Genomic DNA, 17998 nt, shown 5'->3' on the forward strand with positions numbered 1-17998 from the left:
TTTAAAAATTAAGTAAAAATTATGTGAGCCGATTTGCTTAATTTTATCTCAAAGAAAAAAAATGTTATTAACTATAAGTAAAATTACAAGGTGGCCTAATGAGGTACATGTTTCAATTTAAGGAGGGAGGTGTGATAATATGGTAAACCTCGGGGTTGCCTGCATTCTGGCCCTAAGTAAGCATGGTTCATTTGCTGTTTTTAGCATCTTTACTTGAGATGTCTTTAGGAAAATATACATCTATACAGGTAATTTTGGCTTTATTTGTTCTGTTGAAATTTCCTGCCTTCAGTGAGAAGGAAAAGGCAAGCTGGATTCCAGGCTGAGGGGCTTCTTTTTCTTCTCCTGTCCCTTGATTTTCTTTTTGTATTGCTGCAAAACCCAAGTATAAGCAGCCCTGGGAGTCCTCTTGCCATTGTGCAGAACAGAAGAACATACTGAGCTGCTTGTAAGTATCCAGGAGGTAAAATTTAGAGCAAAGGGAACTTGGCATGACAAATGAGCCATGCTCTTAACAAAGAAACTGTAAGGGGGAGATCGAGCCAGAGGGTCAGCCAGGAGATTAACACAGATTTCAAAGACCTTCAAATAAAAACAAAAAGATAACCACAGTTCCAAGAAACCTTCAGATGGTAAAAACCATAATCAGTGACGAGAACAGTGACTTTAAAACCTGTCGGCAAAAAATTCAGCAAATTCCTGTATGTGACCCCACCCACCCCTTGAATCTGAGCTGGCTTTGGTGACTGACTCAATTGTAGCCAACAGAATGCACTGGAAGTAAGTCTGCATGACTTCTACCTCAAAAATGCTGACATTTCCTCCCTGCTTGAAAGGACACTCACTCTGGAGCCACTATGTGAGAAATCTGATCACTATAGGGGAGCCTGGATCTCCCCAAGACGCCACAGATAGGCACTCTGTTCTGAGGTGGCGATCCCAGCAGAGAGTCAGGCTCAGCTTTCAGACATGTGACTAAAAATGTCTCTGCCCTATGCCAGCCCTCAGCTGTTGAGTCACCTCCAGAGGCTGAGTCTTCCCTGGAAGCCGTGGAATAGAGACCATAATATGCTGTTGCTGGCTGAGGCTGATGTGTAATAGGCAGTGGTTGGCTTCTTTGTCCGATTCTACACTCAGAGTTCCCACATTAGTAGTTTGAAATTGGTAGAAGTATTTACACCACAGAAATCAGCAAATATTCAGGGTGTTGATTACTGGCTGTGCCTATGAATTCCTGACTCTCAGAAACCATGAGGTGAATGAGTTAAGCCACACAGTTTGGTAGTCATTAATTATGGATGGCAGCAATTGGAAAAGAAGGAAATGAACTTTGTGAACAAGACTACTGCTGTGGGATAATCCTTCTGTGCACTGCGAAGATGTGTTGCTCTCATTGTAAATAAAGAGCTGACTGGCCAATAGTTAGGTAGGATTTTGGGAGCAGAGAGAATGCTGGGAAGAAAAAGGGCAGAGTCACAAAAGTTGCCAGTCAGATGTAGAGGAAGCAGGACATGAACGTGCTATGCCGAAAAAAATGTACTGCCACATTGCAGAGCATAGATAAGAAATATGGGTTAATTTAAGTTGTAAGAGCTAGTTAGTAACAAGCCTAAGCTATCAGCCAAGCATTTATAACTAATAATAAGTCTCAATGTGAGTATTTGGGAGCCAGCTGGTGGAACAGAGCTGACTGCGAGGACACAGAGAAACCCTACCTACAGACTACTGTCTTGTTTCTTTGGGGAGAAGAAAGGTATCAAGACATCTGGAGTGAATGGTAAGTTCTCTGTTTTTAAAACTGCTTCATAGTTTTTACTTGATCATTATTATTGTTGTTTGGATGAGGGTCTTACTATGCTGCCCCAGGCCAGTCTCAACCTTGTGAGCTTGAGTGATAAGTATCTAGGACTACAGTTACACATCACCACAACTAAGTTGGCAAATTCTTTAATCTTAGTAGTGGTTGCAAAGATATTCATTGTATACTATTTAACTAAATCACATATTTTTTCATGTGATTTTATGTATCTTTTATAAATAAAACATGTTTTAAAAGAAATCTTTCTCTTTATTTCCAATGTATTCAGCAAGATGCATTTGAATATGGAATTACAGATTCCTAACATTAAGAATTTAAATGTAAAAATTGAAACCTAGATTATGGAAGACTGTAGAGGGCACTAGGCCCTTGTGCCCACAGATAGCACTAGAGAAACTAGGAATCTTAAAAAGTTGTCTCTTCAACAGAAGAGACGGATTCCTGTTTTTCACCCAGAAGGCTGGGAGCAGATGTAGTTAACAGCCTGGTGACCTGTGCTATCTGCAAGGCCAGGCCACACCTGAATTCCCCATACTCTTCCTCCTCCAACCTTTATCTTGAACATTGTTTCTCAGTCAGTAGAGCCCATCCTTAGGGGAGATATCACACATACTTTATAGCTTGGTGACCTCTATGATGACCAAGACCACGTCAGATCCTCCCCTAGGCCCTTAAGCTATAGAACCCATTTTTATGGCAGAGGTCACATGTACTTAGCAAAAGAGTCTCTATTTAGTTACACCTTAAGCTTTATTGTGCACACAGGATTGAGATAATTGTTACCAGGAATTTTTTTCCAAATTTGTACTGTACTTAAACGTTTTAAGTAAAGTGCCTGGTGTCAGACCATAGAAGTTTGAACCAACACTGGCTACTGAGTTATGTTGAACCAGATCTCCTTCTTGTCTCATGTGGATGGTTACTCTGCTGACCCTGGTGCTTGCAGAGACTCCCACAGAAGACCAACAAAACTGTGTGGCCATATGAAATATAATCAGAATGGAAACAGTCACATAGTGTCAAAGAAGAGATGTCCTTGTGTGGCCTTTTGATAGTCTAAGTTCCTAATTCCCATAGGACAGAGTTGAAAACAAGCTTAATATGTTAGGAATGTAAGTAAAGCCATCTTGTGTGACTTGGAATAATGTAATGCTTGCAAGATAGGAGTCAGCCACAAGGCAGCTCCTGTGTGAGCCACACCTATGGTAGGCTCTGATAACCAACTCCAAAATGGCTCCAGTATGTTAGCAAACCAGCCCTACGTTGTGAGCCAGAGAGCACAAAGACAATGCCCACTGGAACAATACAAAGCACTGGAACTTCGGAGGCTGCGCCAGAATCCCACTGCCAGAGTCCAGAGACAAGACATCTCAAGCCTCGGCACTGATTCCCAATGGCAAAAGGACTTTGAGACTGGCTACTGTGTGCTTCTGGTCCTGGTGACCGTGGCTGTGCTCACACATGCCCGCCTGTCAAGGCTAGCCTCTGTCCAAAGCTCTCAAGGACCTTCTGGATATTCCAATAGTGTCATCCTCCCTGCCTGCCACAGCTGAAGGATGCCAGTAGAGCTTGCTCCCACAGCGCCCTCACCAGAGAGGAATCCCCAGCAGAAGTCTGCAGCATTTCCTGCCCCACCGTTCCCTGCTCTATAAGATGTCTGTTTACATGAGACTACTGTAATAAATGGTATTGTAAGGAACGTTTGTGTGAATAAACTGAGCATATTCTAAAAGCACATCTCCTGTGGACATCCTAACTGCTGAGTGCCTCACAGAGCAGCAGCTCTGCTCACCATATTTAGTATCTACCAAATGTCATATTATAACTTATATGTGATGTCTGAGAATTTGGGGTGGTATAAGTCCAAAAGCCTTATTATATTGTGTGTTATATTTTATATAGAACAGAAATAGAATCTGTGGAGTCTGTATTTATTTACCAATACAGTTCAACATATGTAGTGTTCTTATTTGGATATACTAGATGGTGCTATATATTTGGTTACATTGACTATTTGTCCCTAATAGTTGGTTCTCTGTATTTAGACAATGTTGTAATGACAATGGGAGCAGTAACAATGCCATACCAAGCAGCTGGGCCCAGGCCTGTAGATAAAACTCAGTACCTGAGTTTTGCTGTGTTGGTAAGAGTACATAAGTAGCTACATGGTATGATTTAAGCTATATAATAAAGCTCTTGAGAACATCTGGGCTGCCATAGGTTCTCAGATTTCACCGTTAGAAGCTATTCATTTCTATCTGTAGAACAAATATTCCTAAAAAAACGTTGCTTTGGGGGTGACACCTTAATAAGATATAATTGCCACCATTCTTAGAGAGATTTACAGGGATGGGACAAGTATCCCCTACCTGAGCAAGGTAGGTAGGAGAACTCTCAGCAAGTGTGTGTGTGTGTGTGTGTGTGTGTGTGTGTGTGTGTGTGTGTGTGTTGAAAAGGTAGGTGGAGAATTCAGGGACAATCTTTCTTTTCTTCAAACCAACTCTGTTCAATTACAGATCCTCAAGCTTTTCTTAGAAATCTGCTCCCCTCTCAGACTTGGCTAAGGCTAACAGTTTTGTTATCAAAATACAGAAGAATGAGGGAGGAGGGTAAAATAACAGTAAGGATATGGAACTGAGCTATTAACTACCTAAAAATACCTGTAATGCACATGATTCAGAGTATAAATATACATATACAGAGTAGGTGAAATTTTCCCATCTAGGTTGACAATCCTTCCTCCAAGAGCCAAAGACCATCTAATAAAAATCCCAATACCAGCCACGAGAAGGCCTCTTTTGAGTTGTTGGTCAGGGTTATCCACGAGTCTCCCAAAATGTCACAGCCTATTGCTATTGCCTCCTAGAGGTGGAAGGTAAGTCCCTATTGCTGAAGAAACAATACACTTTAGATGTGCGGCTGAAGAAACAATACACTTTAGATGTGTGGCTCAGAGCTGGAACTGACCTGAAAGCCCCCTCCCTGAGGACTAGCTTCCATGGTACCAGAAGACACCATGCAAGATTTCAAAGAAGGAAGCAACCAAAAGTCCCACCCAAGCATGATAGCTATGAACCACAACAACAACCAGCATGGCATGATAATCCTAAAGGTGTAATAGTGGCACACATACCTTGGCAGTAACCATCAGCTCTCTGATTAGACTTAAGGCCCACTCAACAAGAGGGAACTCATGCCTGGTACTAGAAACCAAGTCAACTACCTGGGCCAGTCAATCTATGGATCTTGGAGGAGAACCTATAACCACTATTTTACTAAACCAGCACAATCCGTAACTACGCTCTAAATATCTGTCCTTATACCCACAGATAAATGTAGTTCTCACCCCTCATCAAGGAAACTTCTCTTTGCAAAAGAGAGAGACCACTACAGAAAACCACAACCAATCAAAATGCATAGTTGTGGAGCCCAGTCTCATCTATAATATAGCTCCTGCACCTAAGGCTCAGGGATCATTATGGAAAATAGAGAGGAAAGACTATAATAGCTGGAGGAACAGGGAGTAATTTGTGAGGTTTTGTCTACTAGGAGGGTCAGAAGCTACACCCCCAAAGTCTCTCCATGCCTAAACATGAACTGAACAAAGACAATAGATATGCTAATGTAAAGAGAGAAAAGCCCAAGAGGCCTCAACCTTACACAAAGAATGACAGGCAACTAAGGAATACTGAGAGCAGTAGAAAGCTTTCCTCAGAACAGAGCACACCAATCGATGATTCACTATCAAATGGCCAGCCCTGAAAACACACACATACAAGTTGTCAACACTATACAGACTAATCAGGTAATACTTATATATGTAGGTGTGTGGGGTGTGTGGTGTGTGGTGTGTGTGTGTGTGTGTGTGTGTGTGTGTGTGTGTGTGTAAGGAAAAAAAGAGGCCTTGGAGGGAGGAAAGGGAGAAATGATATAATTATATTAATTTCAAAAAATAAAAGGAATAATTTTAAAATTTTTTGTTATCGAAAGGAAATGTTTAGGAATGAGAGAAGATGTAGTGGGTGAAACAAAATGACTAAGGTACCGCCATCTTGTTCTGACTCCATTTTATATTTGCTTAGACAGTTCTCAGCACTTTACCCACCTCCCCAATGGTCACATCTGCCTTGCAACACATTTGAGATTTCCATGACCTTGACCATGGTCCAGATGTTTTAATCAAAATGATTAAAGTAATCTAAAATAACTAGAAAAGATATAAGGAAAAATAATTGGCAGGTTATTATTAATAATGGGCAGAGCATACTTAGTATGCCAGGCATGAACGTTTCATGGTGCTCCAATCCTTATCTAACTTTGATGTAAATTATGGTCTTTGTGGGTTTTGCCTTTAAAAATTCTGTTCCCCTGAGCTTGGGCACCAAGAGGCTTTTCAGAGGCACAAGCCTGCTCTTGGTCTGGCCATCCATATAAAGGACTTAAATTTTTTGATTGGCTTAATCATCGTGGTTGTCAATAGCTATCTTTTGTGGATCATTTTATGAAACATGGAGTCACATACACACATGCAGCAGGAATGACTAAATATGTTCCATGCAACAATATGCAAACAAGCAATAGTTTTGTTGACTACATAAATGCTATGGATTAAATTTCAAAGACCCACCCACTTCAATAGTGGTACATCAGCCCTTTTTGAAAAGTTCATCCCAGTTCAGGGGTTTTAATCTATTAAAATCTCAGTCTTATTTTAGGAAAAAAGGATTCAGCCTCATTCTTGGTCATCACATTTGCTCATTTCCTTTGGCACCTCTGAGGTGAGCTTCAAATAGAGGACAGATCACAGACTCCTCTCTGATGCTCTGTGGCTATGTCTGCCTGTCTTCATGGGTCTCCCTCTATCTCTCCCTCCCCACTGGAACTCAGAGAGAGAAACCGACTTGTTCATCTCCCCCTTTTCCTTCTGTTTAAATCATCCTCTCCCATTTTCATTTGTCATGGTCCCTTACTACCACCGTTACTTCTTAGATCTTGGATCCACTAGCCAATGGTTCTTTTTATGAAGTCCTTGGCTTCAGTGAGAGCTATCAATGATTCCAGGCAGGAGACTGGCTCTCTGTGTGTGCTGGAGACTTCCTTGAGTCCTTATAAGAGGTACTGTGAACTAACTAACTTCCATTCTAGCCAGAGAAGTCCTCTTTCCATTCCATTGTGTATATTTGCGTGGTGACCCTCCTAGATGGTATCCCTGTCCCTCCCCAACTCCTGCACAAAGGTGTTGACTTTGTGAGAAATCATTGTATAAAATGGAGTTACTCCTGTCACACTTCAGTGAAATAGAAGGTCAGCTGATGGAACTGCAGCTATCCCAATGAGACTAGCTTTCCATAGGCACTGCTTCCATCAGACACTCAGCACCTGCCAGCTCCTGTAAGCACTGGGAATGCCAGTGAGCCTACTTTTGTAACAGAGTGTATGACATTTGGGGTCTTAAAACCCCAACCTTTCCTTTGTTCTCAGAGCATACTACATTTCACCTGATCCTAGGCATACATGTCAAGATAGCAATGCAAACCTTTAATTCCAAAGGAAAGTGCCTTTTTTGGATGCCCACCTGCAGCTAGAGTTTTCCTGCCTGGCCCACAGTCAGGGCAAATCTCTCTCACCTGCCAGTCCCACAGCCACTCAGACCCAACCAAGTAAACAGAGACTTATATTGGTTACAAACTGTATGGCCGTGGCAGGCTTCTTGCTAACTGTTCTTACAGTTTAAATTAATTCATTTCCATAAACCTATCCCTTGCCACATGGCTCGTGGCTTACCAGGATCTTCACATGCAGCTTGTCATGGTGGCGGCTGGCAGTGTCTCTCTGACTCAGCCTTCCACTTCCCAGCTTTATTCTCCTCCTTGCCCCGCCTATACTTCCTGCCTAGCCAACGGCCAATCAGTGTTTTATTGATTAATCAGCAACACATTTGCCATACATCCCACAGCACCCACCCCTTTGTTTGGTATGAAAATTATGTTGAAGCATAACACCTTGTGTTCTTGGCCTGGAGCCGTCTCTGTGGCTGTTGAGGCACTAACCTTTAGGTTTTACCTACAGCTTTGTACAACCATTCCTGGAGAAAGATACAGTGATTTTTTTCTTTTTTCTTTTCTTTTTTTTTTTTTTTTTGCTATTGAGGACTACAAAGACAAGAAAATGCAAACCCAGTAACCTTGTAGTCACAAAACTCAGTCATTCTATGTTATTAGAATGTGAGGTTTGTGCTTTCCCCCTTTGTATGATTTTAAAACATAAACCAGCAAAAACTCCTCATAAAAACATATGAAGGGTGTGGCTACTGCTCATTTCTACTGAATTTTTTTCTTCCCTTCCTTTTTTCACATCTACTGTTTAACTTATCTGTCATTACTCAGTAGTGACTTCAGTACCTTAAGGCCTGGGCCAGGCTGCGGGTGGCCCTCAGAACAAAGAGCTCATGCAGTCTTGATAGTAACTATGATCTTTTATTTATTTATTTGTTTTTGACAGTCTTAGGAAGCCCAGACTGGCCTGGAACTTGCTACAGAGCCAAGTATGACTGTTGACTTTCTGATTCTCCTGCCTCCACCCCCATGAGTGCTAGGATCACAACTGTATAGCTGTACCACACTACACACAGTCCGTGTGGTACTGGAGTCTGAATCTCGGGATTGTGTACACTAGGCAAGCCCTATAGACCTAACCTGGCAGTATCCCTTTCATTCTGTTCTACTCCAACTAAAAACAACACAGTTGACTAAAACGTGCTTAACAAGACATGGCTGTAAGTCCATTACAGTTTAAATATTTTTCAATTTTTTAAAGTGAAAGCATTTCCGGACATCGATAATGTTTTGGGTGACCAACACGGCACCCATTCATGGTTCTGGTTGTGAGTCTGTTGCTCTGTTTTTGTGGTGGTGCTTTGAATCAGAGATGCAGAACAGATTAGCACTCAGTTTCCGTGTTTCTTTCCTCTTGCTTGGCATTTTGTCCCTCTGGAGCAACCGATAGGACTGCTAAATTGCTGGCGCTGCCAGCATGTCCTGCCCTGTCTAACCTGCTAGGCGTGGCTTCAGCACTCCTAGGATGGCCGTGCAGACTTCTTGACCGTAGACAGGGGAATCCTAAAGCCTGGTGAGGCTTCACAGACAGTAAGTTTTCCTTTTCAGTCCTGTCTGCGGCAACCGTGAGGGCGGAACGGGAGATCTGAGGAGCCAGGAGAGGACCGCTACGCTCATCTTCAAGCTCATCTGGCGCCGCTGCTTCTGACACAATGTATGGGATGTCTGTGCTGCGCGAGCGCGTGATCCTTTGCACCTGGCATTTCCATTCTGCCGAGTGGAAGTTCCATGCTTGGTCCATGATTGAACTGTACTCCGCACCCCAGTTGCTGAGTCCCCGGACCAGCTTTCTGCCCTCAGAATAGACGAAGCTCCTGGACTTCATTGTTTTGTAGGCGTTGGGGTCTCCCGGGTAGTAGCGCGCGAGTTTGCTCTCCCGCAGCTGGTGGGAAAGGGTGCTTTCGACCGTCAGCTGAGTGCCTGCAACAGCGGCTGCATTCATAGTCGGTGCAGCTTCTGCGCTCTTGAGGTCAAGCTCGCCAGCGGAGGTTCCGGGGTCCGGTCCCGGTTTGGGCTCTGCACTTATGGGACCATCCAGGGCAAGCAGGCTACGGCCTGGAGTGGCGGGCGGGCTGGGGCCGGGGGTGTGGTGCAGGCTGCCCCGCTGGTCCAGGTGCGACTTTGCATCCTCTTCCTTCACGCGGAAGGAACAGGTTTTTTTCCGGAACGCCGTGGAGAGGGCAGGTTCCTCAAACAGAAGCTCCTCACCATTGAAATGGTAGCGGTACATGCTGTAGCCGTCGGCGCTGTTGATGCTGCTCTGCCGCAGCAGGTAGGTGGCCTCGCATTCTGAGGATGCTCGCGACCGAGCCTGGATCAGATCAGACCTGTCAATGCCCGCCAGATTCTCCAGAGCGCTCACCATCCTGCCCGACAGCTCTTCCAGTTGAGAAAGCCGAAGGTCAACAGTCTGCAGAGATGTTTTCATGAAATTTTCTCTTTCATTGATTTCCTCCAACCTCATTGACATATTTTCAACTCTGGTAAATACAAAGGGATAGGTTTATTAAATTGAGATTAATTCAGTATTGAAAACAGTAGAGATAATGTTGTCACTGTATGAGCCTCCAGGCTTTGATCACCGGCCTGCTGAGCCTGTTTGTGCATGTTGCCTACCCCTAATACAAGCTCTCCCTCAAATTACGAGAAGTATTAGGGAATATCAGTTAGCACATAGTGTTTGCCGTATGCCAGGTATTCTGTCGGAGCAGTGTGCGCTCAGTAATAAGTCTTTACTTGGTGCTGGTCTAGGCATAGTTAATCCCCACCAGTGCCCTATGAGATAAGCGCTGTGACTGTCATTCCCATTTTACAGAAAGAAAGTTAAGCCATAGAAAGTGTAAGTAACAGAGGTCACAGCTAATACGCTCAGGATGTGTGATATGCAAATGAGAGGCAAACATTTGCCTCTGCCGGTGCCTCTCAGCTGGTTCCTCGTGCTGCCTTAGTAATGAAGAAAAGATACTGTGAAGACTGTTGGATGGCCAGCTGCACTGGACTAAGGAAGCTTTCAAGCACCCAGAGCCTTACTGAGCACACCTTTGGAAGTGACTGTGAGGGCATTTCCAGAGAGGATTAATTGAGCGGGAAGACTTGCAGCACCATCCCACCAGCTGGGGTTCCCACTGAATAAAAAGGGAAGAGGAGCTGGGCGGTGGTGGCGCATGCCTTTAATCCCAGCACTCGGGAGGCAGAGCCAGGCAGATCTCTGTGAGTTCGAGGCCAGCCTGGGCTACCAAGTGAGTTCCAGGAAAGGCGCAAAGCTATACAGAGAAACCCTGTCTCGAAAAACAAAAACAAAAACAAAAACAAAAACAAAAACAAAAACAAAAAAAGGGAAGAGAACAGTACACCCATGAGCCATGTAGGCCTCGGCCTTTCTCTGCTTCCTGACCTTCCAGGTGTGAGCGAGCTCCCACCCCCACAGCACAAGGCAGCTGCCATGCCTTCTGCCATGATGGACTATACCCCAAGCTGTGAGCCAAAATAAATCCCTCCTCTTTTAAGTTGCTTCTACAAATACAGTACAACCTTTGTAGCTACCAGAGACTGGTTCCAGGACCCTCATGGGTATCAGAATCCATTAGATGCTCAAGTCCCTTATAAAATGGCACACTAACTGCATATAACCAGTACACCTCCCATATACTTTAAATCATCTTTAGATGATTTGTAATGCCAAATGTAATGTAAATGCTGTGTAAAAATTTGGTCCATTGTATTAGTTAGGCAATAATGACAATGAAAAAGTTTGCACATGTTTAATATAGAGGGAATTTAAAAAATATTTCTTTTAAAACTTATTATACTTATTTTTATTTGTGGTGTATGTATATTTCAGTGTCTGTGCCATGGAGTGTGTGTGTGTGTGTGTGTGTATGAATGTGCAGATGTGGAGGTCAAAGGACAACTTGTAGAACTGGTTTTCTCCTTCTACCCTGTGGATCTCAAAGCTCAAACGCAGGTGGTCGAACCTGGTGACAAGCACTTTTATCCACTGAACCATCTTGCCTGCCTTTAGTATGTATTTTCAGCCTGAGGTTGTTGCATCCACCGATGCAGAACCTACAGATCTGGAAGGCCAAATGTACTAGCCATTACTCTTGATAATTCTAGCTATGACTTTCAACAATACGTGGGCCAGGACAAAATAAATCAATAAAAAGTTTCATTGGAAGTTCAAGGCACTCCAAAAACAAATTTTAACAATTAAGTGCAGTTTAACACATAATTTACTTGAAGGACAATGGCTCATTAAATTGTCTGAATACTAGATTCTTGTTTATATTTAATAATATTCTCTTAGTGAGGTTCCACAAGAAAAGATAATGGCAAATTATAAATATTTGGTGTTAGATAAGTTTTTAAAAAATCTCCCAGAGCATCAAGCAACAGCTTATGAAACTGTAATGCTGCTTGAATGGAAACCTGCTAGAATAAACATTGTTTTATATTTCAACATGTACAATGTGGATAGGTTCACGACATACAACTCCAGGAGGCAGCGAGGTATGCCCAGGATTGTGGACTACCTTCTAAAAGTTGAATTTGTTCCAGGGATGACTTGGGAGTCCTGGCTCCGGGATCCTGAAACAGCTTGTCCAGGCAGGTCCCTCCCTCTGAGATGGCAAACACCTTGATGCAATGCCACCAGGCTTTGATTTTCCTCCCAACTTTCTTCAGAGGAAATGTGTGGTTTCTATAGTAACTTGGCTTGCAGTGCAGTCTCCTTTTAGGCCTTGGGTGTCCTTGCTACATTTCACCATAAACTCCTCTCTGTTCTGCCGACCTCCCTCACACCTGCACTGTGAGAGTATGCCCTTCCCCTTTCTTCATTGGTCGTCTGGGTGATGCCCGGTGAGCGCTCTTCCTTGCACTACCACCTCTGCTCACACCGGACATCCGGTGTGCCCCACACAACTTGCCCATGTGCTGGCAAGCGTGCCTGGCATTTGCCTGGAGTTGCTTTGGTCAGGGCTACTCTTGTGTTGCCCACACTGACAGCTGCACTCTGCTGCATGGCAGGTGTCTATTCTTAACTCTTTTCTCGGAGAGGGAACTATTCATGTGCCCCTTGATGAGCTATGTCATTTGAGGAGGGAGGGTCTGGCTTCCTGGAAGCTTGCCACTAAGCAGAATCAAATCCAGTGTGGGCGAGAAGACCTGGCTGCCTTGTGGTCTAGCCTCTCTCTCTCTCAGCCAGTCCAGGCCTGAGGATTTCTTTGCTCTTGCCCCTCGGGGATGTGCGGAAGAATCGCACTGAAGGCTTTCCATTACCTTTGAAGGACACTTGGAGTTGACTGTTAAATATGCTCCTTGCTCTCTCTCCTCAACCCAGTGATTCCTTTTGTATTCAAACCACAATGCCTCCGCAACAGTTGAGCTTGAAATCCTTCAACAAACACCACATCCCAAGATAATACAGCTGTGCACACATTTAAATAGAAATAAACTGCTATAAATAGAGACGGGCATCTTTCTTCTGACATCTTCTATAATTATCTGCCCCTTCAGATTAACCAATTCGGAGTGTAGTTCTCCAGCCACTCATACATGAATGAAGAACCCTCAAAGTCAAAGCCATTGTTGTTCCGTTCTGCTCGTACTCTGGTTATCTCTCTAGCCCTCCTGTTCCACTGCATGGACTCTGCTCCTGGCCTCTGGGAGGGTTCCATTTTGACCTCTCACATCTCCTTTCTCTAAGGCTACTTCCTGAAGCTAAGGAAGAAATGTTTCATAACCTAACAGAGGCCAAGAGAAACTGCCAGATGCCTGGTTAGAACCCATAAACTGTTGCCCATTTTTAATCACTGTGCTGGATGGAAGGAGGTTGATCTGAGGTGAGGTTCTTTTTGTTTGTTCTTTGCCTTTTCTCCCCACGCTGAAATTTTATAGGATATATACAAAAGGAAGGGGAAAATAGGCTGATTTCATTTACTTTTGAAATGATTAATGAGAATAACAAATTATGAATGTCTCAGTTTCTTTTTTATTGCTATGACAAAATATCATGACCAAGGCAAATTAAGAAAGAAGGTGTGTAATTTGGCTTATCATTTAAGAGGGCTAGAGACCATGATGGGGGAGCAAAGGAACAGCCGAGAGATTGTATCTTGATTCACAACCATGAGGCAGAGAGAGAACTGACTGGGAACGGCATGGGTTTTTGAAATCTCAAAGGGCCACGCCTCCTCCAACAAGGCCACACCTCCTCATCCTTCCTGAATAATTCCACCAACTGGGGACCAAGTGTTCAAATAAATGGGCCTATGGGGGCCATTCTCATTCAAAGCACACATTTCACTCCTTGAAATAGGCTTGTGGACATACATAATGCAAAATGCCTTTAGTTCAACTGTAAACATCTTCATACACCTTTACAGTCTCAACAGTTTCAAAGTCCAAAGTCTCTTCTAAGACACAAAGCAATTTATGAATTGTAGCCCCCTGTAAAGTCAAAAAGCAAGTTATACACCCCCAACATACAATGGCACAGATATACATTACCATCCAAAAGGGAGGAATGGGGACCTACTGAGGAAATACTAGACTAAAGCCAAGACCAAAACCCAGCAGGGCACACTTAACAGCTATAGCTCCATGTCTGATGTCAAAGGGCTTAGATGGCTCCCCCACCCCCAGCTTTGTGCCTACAACATACTTCTCTCTCTTTGGCCTGTTCCCTTCCTGTTTGCGGCTCTCCTTGGCAGGTCTTCCATGCCTCTGACCTCTACAGCATCCTGGTGTCTCTAACACAATCCAAGCTTCACTTTCACGGCTTCGTGCAATGGGCTCTCTGTGCCTCCATGCACAGACTTCCCTGCCACACACTTGGCCTCAGTGGTTCACCTTAACCACAGATTGAAGATTCCAAAACACCTCTATTCATATATCCCTCATAATTCAAAAGCCAGAACCACATGGATGACATTCTCAAATTTGACTACTAACTTGGGGTGAATCCAGGCACCTCTGAATACTATTTATAGCTGCTTTGATTTGTTGTTGTTGTTTAGAAGCAGAAAATTCCTTAGGCAATTTCTTTTCAGAAGTTGGAAGCTTAGCTGGGTGGGGTCTTGCCTTGAAGGCACCCCTCCCTTTATTTGATTTCTGATCATACCACTCTTTGATCTTCTCATTTCCTCCAGCACAAGCCTTAGCTACAGCATTAAATTTCTTGGTGTTCCTCCTCCTCCTCTTCTTCTTTCAATGTACATTTGTATTTCTTTTTGATCCACTTGCCCTTTTTCATTATACATTTGCTTAAGAGTGATTACTAATAACTGCATGACAGAGTCAATATTAATCCTGAATCTCTTCTGCCAAGGAAATTAGTGCATTACTTTTCAATTTAGCCTTGGGCAAATTCTTGGGACAAGAGCAGAAAGCGGCCACATTCATTACCAAAATATCACAAAAATGGTCTCTAGCCCAGTTTCTGATACTGCTCTTCTCTGAAACCTCTTGAACTGGGCCTCCACAGTCTGCACAGCTCTCAACACCTATTGTCTTCCAAGTTCCTACAGGGAAAGCCCATTAGGCTCTGCTTTTAGAGTCCAAAGTCCCAAAGTCTTCCACATTCCTCCAAAAACAGCAAGGTCAGGTCACAGTAACAGTCCACTCTCTGGCTCCAACTTCTGTCTTAGTCACTTTCCTATTGCTGTGATAAGACACAATGACCAAAGCAATTTATAAAACAAAGTGTTTTATTTGGCTTATGGTTTCAGGGGGTTGGAGTCCATGATGGTGGAGTAAAGGAACACTGAGAGCTTACATCTTGATTCACAACCACAAAGCAGAGAAAAAGCACACACGCTAGGAATCTCATGAACTTCTTTGAAATCTCAAAACCCATCCCTAGTAATAAACCTCCTCCAATAAGGACACATCTCCTGATCCTTCCTAAATAGTTCTACCAACTGGGAACCAATCATTCAAATAAATGAGCCTATGGGGGCCAGTCTCATTCCTAACACCACATAAACTATTTTCTTTTCTAGTCATGCTTTGGGACTTCTTACTAATCTTGGCATCTGCACAGAGTGATTCCACATGGTAATGATAGACTATCTAGGATTTACTTGACTTCCTTCCTCCCTCCCTCCCTCCCTCCCTCCCTCCCTCCATTACTTCCTTCCTTTCTTTCTTTTCTGAGACAGGATTTCTCTGTATCCTTGGCTGTCCTGGAACTCACCCTGTAGACCAGTCTGGCCTGGAATATACAGAGATCTGCCTGCCTCTGCCCCCCAAGTGCTGAGATTAAAGATGTGTACCACCACCTCCTGGCTTACTTGATGTCTTTCAACATGCTTAGTTGCTAACATGAGAAACCTCTATTCTTTATGATAGAGGCTCATAGTGAAATATGCTTAATTAGTAAATACATAGATAATCATGTTATTTACAAATAAGAACAGTTCTATTTCCTCCCTTTCAAGAAACATGCAAGCCATTTATTTTTATGGTCTTATTGAAGGGGCCATGACTCTCAATATATCACTGAATAGCCATGATGAGGTAACTGTCCTTCCATGTTCCAAAATTTTAGGAAGCAAGCAATCAGTTTTTCATCATGTAGCTACAGTTTTTGGAAATTCAATTCATCAGCTTGAAGAAAGTTCCTAGTTTCCTTAGAGGATTTCACTTTTTAAATTTTTTAAATTATTTTTATTTTTTAAATTGTCTGTGTGTATATGTGTGCATGCATACTTGTTTGCACTCATGTGTGAACACGTAGAGGCCAGAAGTTGATGTTGAATGTTTTCCTCTATTTCTCTCCACCTCATTTTCAAAAATATTTATCATTATATTTAAAATTCGTGTGTATGTGTGTCTATATGTGTTTGTGTATGGGAGGGTTGTACATAGTGTTAGTGCTTGTGGTAGCCAGAGACATTACATCCCTTATAGTTGAGGATACAAATAGTTGTAAGCCATCCATCATGGATGCTGGAAATCAAACTTGAGTCCTCTTCAAGAGAAATGTATACTCTTAATGGTTGAGCCATCTCTTCAGCCCCTCTACCTTATTTTTATTTTTTGAGATAGATCTTATTTAACCTAGAGCTCACTGCTTCAGCTAGACTTGCTGGCCAAGGCCCCAGGATCTGCCTGTCTCTATGCCCCTAGGGCCCCAGCATTGGAATTCTTGGCACAAATCTTACCACTGGGCTTTAATGTGGCTTCCGGATATCTTAACTCAAATCCTCAATGTGTGCACCAAGTGGTCTTACACACTGAACTATCTTCCCAGCCAGATTCTTTCTTTCTTTTTATTTTTTGTCATGAATGAACATTGAATTCTGTCAAGTGTTCTAATTGATATAATCATGTGGCATCATTTTCCTCTGACTTGTTAGTATGGTAGATTATAATATTTGCAATTTTTGACCTAGCCTTTTATCCCTGACTAACCTACTATTTCATTTAATATTAAAAGACATACAGTCCATTATTTTATCTCGATCTCATAAACGAACATGCAAATTGCTAGGAATAGTCTCCTTGCCTGCAGTGTCTTATTTGTGGTTTTTTTTTTTTTTGTTTACATTTTTGTCTTTTTGAGACAGGGTCTTGCCCTATAGCCCTACAACTCTCAACCCTCCTGCACAGTCTCCCAAATGCCACCACACCCAGCCACCTCCAAAATTATTTTACTCTAATCCAAAAGATAACACAGATATGCAATTATGGTGCTCTTTGCCTAAAAACAGTAGCAGCTTCCACACAGGATAAACAGATTTTGCTGGATACAAGGGGTGTGCTAAGAGCTCCTGTAACTCCACTGGTCACCATCCCATGATGTGGACAATGAGCATTTTTCATGGTATAGAGTGCTGTGTAAATGCTCAGCAGATCTGACCTCCTGTAGGGATTTCTCTTCCATCCCTATGGTCATATCTCTTCAGACGCCCCCCACCCCCCATCTTTCCTTCCTGGCTCATCCTGTTCCTCGTCCTGAAATTTGCTCAAGCCTTCTTCACAAACATCATCAAAATGGAAAAAAAAATTCTCTAAGAACTTGAAGACTCCAAACACCCTATGCCTTTGACTCCAACCTTAAAAAAAAAAAAAAAAGAAAGAAAAGAAAGAAAGAAACTATTCTTACAATGGCAGTATATACCGAAGAACCAAATGAGTGACAGCCGGGTGTGTGACACCTGGAACCTCCAATACTGTATGGAAAAGCAAATGTTACCTGGCTTCAGACATTACTTAAATAGACTGACTTGACTATGTTACTTACTAAATGGCTTTTACATTTTTCAAATATTTATTTTATAAAATGTGCCAGTACTCCATTCAGATGTTTCCAATAACTTGATCAAGTCACTCACAACTGTTTTTCTAGCATGACTGGTACTCCAAGCTCAAGGGCAGACCTCCTTGGTCGGCAAGCAGGTCCTTTGTGATGCACTGTTCTTCTGAATGCCCCAACACTGATTCCTGACCAGTTCTCTTGCTATTTCCCTCCAGACTGAGCTCCTGGTTTCTGTAACTACTTCTGCAGGCAGACTCACTTGTGAATCACAGGAAGCAGCTCTGGGTTCTGTTTCACACATCA

General features: G+C 42.9%; 1 protein-coding gene across 2 annotated transcripts in view; it reads right to left on the bottom strand.

The window, feature by feature from the left end:
- Positions 1 to 8652: 8652 nt before the first annotated feature.
- The window catches only part of Trpm1 (transient receptor potential cation channel subfamily M member 1), a 122374-nt gene continuing 113028 nt past the window's right edge, over positions 8653 to 17998 (bottom strand). For both annotated transcript variants that reach the window (XM_059253324.1, XM_059253323.1), the window contains exon 27: positions 8653 to 9914. In XM_059253324.1, coding sequence (XP_059109307.1) covers positions 8759 to 9914 — 1156 coding nt within the window. In that variant the 3' untranslated portion in view covers positions 8653 to 8758. The remainder of the gene's footprint in view (positions 9915 to 17998) is intronic.

This window comes from Peromyscus eremicus, chromosome 1 (genome assembly GCF_949786415.1).
Source record: "Peromyscus eremicus chromosome 1, PerEre_H2_v1, whole genome shotgun sequence".
In the NCBI taxonomy this organism is placed as follows: Eukaryota; Metazoa; Chordata; class Mammalia; order Rodentia; family Cricetidae; genus Peromyscus; species Peromyscus eremicus.